The following is a 6,000-nucleotide window of genomic DNA, read 5'->3' as shown; positions in this document are numbered from 1 at the left end:
CTTTCCCTAATTGGATATTATACGCTCAAATGAGCATCATTTCCCCGAGATTTCCAATACTCCCATAATGCGTTACAAAAGAGAATTTTGTGATATGGTACAAAAGATAATCCCATTACTAGTACGTATTCTAGATGGTCAGATCACATCAGAACAAAAAGAAAAAAAAAATTGAACAAAAAAGTATGTGAAATTAACGGAATCTAATGAAATTAATGGCCGGGTACAATTTTGTACCTCGCCAAGAATTCTCCTAATTTTGAATCATAGTTCTAAGGGGAATAGGACGGCTAAAGACCATTACTAAATTGTCAAACATAGTTAATGGGGCATTTTGGTATTAAGAAGGGTGGGCTAGAAAAATTATAACTTGAAAAGAGGTCGCGGGTCTCTGTCTTTTCACTAGATGACCGTCAAAGTAGAAAAATAGAGAAACATTGAGCTAATTTGTTCATAAGATGGAAAAATATTATTGGTTAGAGATCCTGAGCTGCTGGCAAGTCTTTGCTTCAAGAGAAAACACTTGTATACAACATTCTCTGAGACATCAGACTGCAAACTGCAAGATGAGACGTACGTCTCTGATTTTAGCCTTTGAAAGTACGACAACTGTAATGAATGATAAAGGGAGGGAAAAAAAGGCATTCATATTGAAAAATCTAGTTTTATCATGTAACAGATTAGCGTGAGAACAAAATTAATGCGTCCTCTTTGGATCAAGGTAAATACCGGTGTACTCGGAAAATACACAAACATGTGGAGTTGGCAGCAATAGCGGCCATGTATACTTCTGTAATTTGAGTTTTGAGAAGCCGAAAAGAAGAGCTAATGAGGGAGCATCAGACCAATGTATCTGATGGTGGCAGAAGAATCTTATGGAAGTCTGGAGCAGTCTGGTTCATTATTCTTCACTCATAGCAACTGGCTTAGAATGCCTTGCACTCTCACAACCTGGGCAGTTGTGCAAGCTCTCATGAATATAAATGTCGCAGTCGAGGCAAAATTGATGCTTGCATTTTGGGCATGAAACACGGGGACCAGGTTTATTTCCTGTGCACAAAATAGTTGAACAAAATTAATTGGATAAGACATTAGGAATTTTCAACCGGGAGAAGGTATCTCATACACACTCCAAAAAAAAAAAAAAAAAAAAAAAAATCTATATAAAGGCATAACTTAGGGGCACGGCATAATAGTATGTGGAAGTACATTTTGCCCGGTGCCGACAAGGTCAACATTAAAGAGAAAGCAGCCCATTATAGTGAGTTTGTATACTATCATTCCTCATTGGATGTTTTTTTTTTTTGTTGCTATTATCACTGAATGTCATGTTTGAAGCTGAAGACACTGGGGAGTACTCGTATTGCCTGACGTCTTGGTTACTACCATAGAAAAATCTAATTTTGTTTTCTAAATGCATCAAGGGAAACAGAAGAAATGTGTTTCCTTTTTGGAGCATGGATGTCAACTAATCACATATCCCTTTTTTATGTCCTCAACCTCTGGCTTCAAATAGTAAAGCATTGGAAAAGTGAGAACATAGCCAATATATATATATATCTAACAAGAAACACCGAGTATAGCAGCTGGAAACTTAATTTTTTGTTTACCAAGTATAGCAGCTTACCAAAACCAAGGAGACTCTGTTGGCAGCCAAAACAAGCTTTCGATAATTTTCTATGTGGATCACTTAGTAGTGATGTAGACATCTCATCAAACGGTACTATCGGAAAGAGATGATGATAAGATCTTGCCAAATGGGGTGAAGAAATGAGCGTCAATCCACAAGTTTGACACTCTGTAGGTAGCTCACAAACACGCGCCTTGCATCTAGGACAAGTGTATCCACCTCCTGCCTTTGCTTCCTTATGACATGAACAGATTGCAATAGAGCTCTCTGCTGCTCTTTGTGGGAAGCCCATCTTGATCAAATTAGCAATTGCATACTCAGCTATTGCTGGAGGTGGGGGTGCATGCTCGAGTATCAATTCTTTGAAGTGAGACTGCATGATAACAAACAAATCAACTTCTTATTAACAAAACTAGACAAAAGATTGCTTGAAACCATGTAGGAGCATTAGACAATATTCCTTGCTAAGCACTCCCTCCGATGTTCCTAAGGCTTTGTGAAGAAAAAGAACATTCAGGAAAGGTATGACAATGTGGATATCAGTTTCTCATTCTAGATTATACTGGCTAAGAAGAAGACGCCACCAAGATGGTAAAAATGTACCAATACCGATATAGTGTAGTTATGGCTGTTATTAACACCCGATAGTTAGTACAACTCACCTCATCCAACGCAACGGAGTATGAGCCACCAGTTTCTTGGCAGAGATGTTTGCATATAAAAATTTCTGCTGAGAGCCCAATAACTGAACACCTTATTTTAGATTTCTTACATTTCTGGATGGTCTCCATTATATCACCTGGATCACACGTACTTAGGGCCGAATAAAAGATAAGAACTTCACGGTGGCCATATGATGGAATCTGATTTAGATAGTCATGAACAAGATCCAGAGCGTTCTGTATAGAAGATTCACCGGAGCATTCCAATTTACCCATCAAAGATTTCACATGAGACTCTGGACTGCCACCGAGATCCGTTAAGCAATGAGCAACGCCATCTTTAATAGTCACTAGGCCAACTTGACTAAGCGGATTCTGGTCAAAGAACTCTCTAATGAAAGCCTCAACATGCTTTGCCACTACAGCCATTCGACTTGGCCGGAAATCCATCTCCGCAGCCGCCTAATGACATCAAACGAAAACTAACTAAACAATTAACAAGTGCAAATTACACACATAATAAACACACAATGCTCAAACTAAATTGCAATAACTTCTGATCCATGTTTCCAATCCATTTGATCTTAATTCTTAATTCTCACACGATGAAGATTCCCTCAGGTTTTAGCATCATTTACACCTAAAATATAACACCACCTATGCTTGAACTAGTTTTCAAAGTTTATTACTTCACAAATTTGTCATAAAAACAACGAAAAGGAACCGACTTTCCATCACCACTTAGCTACTAAACATTCAAGACAATCTTAATACGCTTACATTAATCCAAAGATACCAAAGATACAATTGATCCCCAATATCAAATCGACAAAAAAACACAGACCCATTATTCAGAAACAGAAATTGTTTGTTTACCTTGGAGAGATCAATGACAAGGAAGAGGTAGCGAATGAGGCCCTTCTGGATTCGAACGGCGGAAGCGGAGCGAAGACGGCGGCGATACTGGGCATGGTAAAAGGTCTTGTTATCGATGGGTCGGAGAAGACCCGACTCGTCCTCTTGAAGAGATTCCCAGGACCTCTCGTCGGCGTAGGTTCTCTCCCAGGCCTCAAGGCCTCGACCATTTCCGTCGTCGTCTTCGTCGTCGTCGTCGTCCTCTGCTGCTCCGTTCAGTCTTCTTTCCTCGCCATTGTTGTTCATGTTCCTTCACTTTGAGACCTAAAAAAAAAAAATGACAACAACAACAACAACAAATGGTGATGAAGAGCAATAAGGGTGGCTAATTAAGCAGAATTAGCCACGGCATAATAAGATTTCTTTTAAGGGAGAAAAAGAGAAATATGTCAAGACTTGAGATGAATTAAAATTAATAGGTTAATAGTTTACATAAGTTAATAAATAGGCTAAATTACTGTTTTCGTCCATAACTTGTCTGGTTATGAACCATAACTTGACAAGTTATTCACGGTTTTTGTCCATAACTTGTCTGACAATAGACCATAACTTGACAAGTTATAATTTATCTGGTTATGAACCATAACTTGACAAGTTATGACATATTAATTTCTATAACTAAAAATTGACCTATATATTTTCTTAAGCTTTTTATATTGATCTATTTTCTACTATTTACGTGGCTTTGTTTGATTATCCAAGGTTCTTAAGCAATTCTCCGGCTATTTTTTATGAACACCTCTGAACTTTTCAAATTTAGTAATTTAGCCTTAAATTTTTTTTTTTTTGGCAATCAGCACCTCGAATATATAGTTTTTGGTACTTTCAACCTTTGTTGTTCAAATTTATTAAAATTTTAACTGTTTTTTGCACTTAACTTGCAAATGATAGCCTAATAAGAGTATTAATGTTCATTTTTGTTAGTTTCAATACAAATACATTTAAAAAGTTGGAACTTAATTTCATTATAACTTAAACTTTAATCTAAATTTTAACATGAAATGTTATTAATACTAAATAAAAATATCATCAATATGCTTCTTAAGTTGTCACTTGTAAGTTTGGCGCAAAAAAAGCATAAAAATTTAGTGAATTTGAGCAACAGGAACTAAAAGTGCCAAAAATTAAAAATTCTAGATGTTGATTGCTAAGAAAAAAAGTTTAAGGACTAAAATTTTAAATTCAAAAAGCTCAAAAGGTGTTCGTACAAAATAGCCGCAATTCTCCACTTCTCTAGTCCCGACTGAAAATAACTATTTGGCATTATTAGCCTTTGTATTGTTTTAATGTTTGCATCATTGGTCTTTTTTAATGTCTTGTTTATTTATTAAGTGACAATTTAATCCATTTTTATATAATTTTAAGGGTTTTTTTTAATAAATGGATAATTTTTTTTTTATTAATTTAGTAGTCAATTACTAACTTAGCATTCTATCATCGATTAATTTTAACTCATCATTGATTACCTCAATGATTATTTATTAGTAACTAAACAAAATTAGTTAGTAATAAATTATTTTTAATAAATAAATTATAAATTTATTAATGATAAATTATTAATAAATTAATAATAAATCAATTAGTGATTAGTGATCATTAGTTGATTACGGTAGAAAAATTGCTATTTTTTATTAGAAAAACAATTATTTTCCTAAAATTAAAAAGTTCAGTCATTGGTCTGAAAGTTTTCTAGACATTATTTAAAAATACGATAAAAAATGGTTATTCACCTAATTTTCCCTAACAAATTTCATTGCTCCATCGCCGCGACCCGCTCCCCAGAGATCGCGGGCCCAATTTTTTAAGGACTTAGTTGTCTTGGTTAACACAGCTAGACAAAGGTGGAGAAAATTTGCAATGTCTGTGATTTAGGAGATAAATTAGAGCTTGTAGTTGCAGAGAGAAAATCAATCGAGAAAGTGCAATCTCTCCTCGAATAAACATGACTATTGACATTGCTATTGAGAGTTTACTTTTCCCAAACCTCGCATTATTGTATCTTTAAAAGGCTAGATTCTTAAGGCTTGTTTTTTTACCGTTTTTGAGTTAGGTGATTTGAGTGTAAATCTTGAATTGAGTTTGAGTTATAACTTGAGTTAAAATTATAATTTGAGTTTGTATTTAGTTGTGTACATTTGAGTTATGGTTTGAGATAAGAATATTTTTGAAGTTGTGTTTGAGTGAGTTAAAACTTGAATTTGTATTTAGATGTGACCCCGTTCATTTCGCTGATTCGAGTTTAGAATTCTAGTTTTGCTACAGTAAAAAGCTTTCAGAAACAGTCACATCCAACTTTTTTGCTACAGTAAAAAGCTCTCACACAATATCACATCTCAACTCGAATTAAAAACTCGAATTAACAAACCGAACGGGCCATAAAAACTCAATGCTGATGGAAAATTTTAATAGGGTATATAGGTGGGGTTTTATTCGTCTTTTCGTTGACAACGCATAGAAAAAAAATCATCTCTATTAGAATTAAAACGAAAAAGTTATAGCATTTTTAAGAATAAAAAAAATATTGTTCATTAAGTTTGAGTTCGAGTTTCTGAACTCAAGTTGAAGGGAAAACTTGAACTCGAGTTTTAATCCCAAACTCGAGTTCAAACTTAAAAGAACATGAACTTGAATAAAGTTGTAACTTGAGTTGCTTTTTTTGAGTTTTTAACTCAAAAAATGGGCTGCTTAAAGAAATTTACTTTCAAGTTTCACTTACAAAATTTGGTCAAGTTTCTTATAGCAAACTAATCAGATTCAACTAAACTCTCTGGCTGTGTTTAGAATTGATTCCGT

The 6,000-nt window shown here is 34.6% G+C and overlaps 1 protein-coding gene across 1 annotated transcript; it reads right to left on the bottom strand.

The window, feature by feature from the left end:
- Positions 1-615: 615 nt before the first annotated feature.
- On the bottom strand, positions 616-3,481 carry LOC21397548 (general transcription factor IIH subunit 2). Its single transcript, XM_010105820.2, has 4 exons — positions 3,169-3,481; positions 2,293-2,754; positions 1,628-2,003; positions 616-1,050 (listed from the first exon to the last, which is right to left on the bottom strand). Exons 1-4 carry the CDS (start codon positions 3,451-3,453, stop codon positions 902-904), a joined length of 1,272 nt encoding a protein of 423 aa, XP_010104122.1. The 5' UTR covers positions 3,454-3,481; the 3' UTR covers positions 616-901.
- Between the last annotated feature and the right edge of the window lie 2,519 nt (positions 3,482-6,000).

Source organism: Morus notabilis, unplaced genomic scaffold (genome assembly GCF_000414095.1).
Source record: "Morus notabilis unplaced genomic scaffold, ASM41409v2 Scaffold710, whole genome shotgun sequence".
In the NCBI taxonomy this organism is placed as follows: domain Eukaryota; kingdom Viridiplantae; phylum Streptophyta; class Magnoliopsida; order Rosales; family Moraceae; genus Morus; species Morus notabilis.
This window is presented reverse-complemented; position numbering and strand designations above follow the sequence as displayed.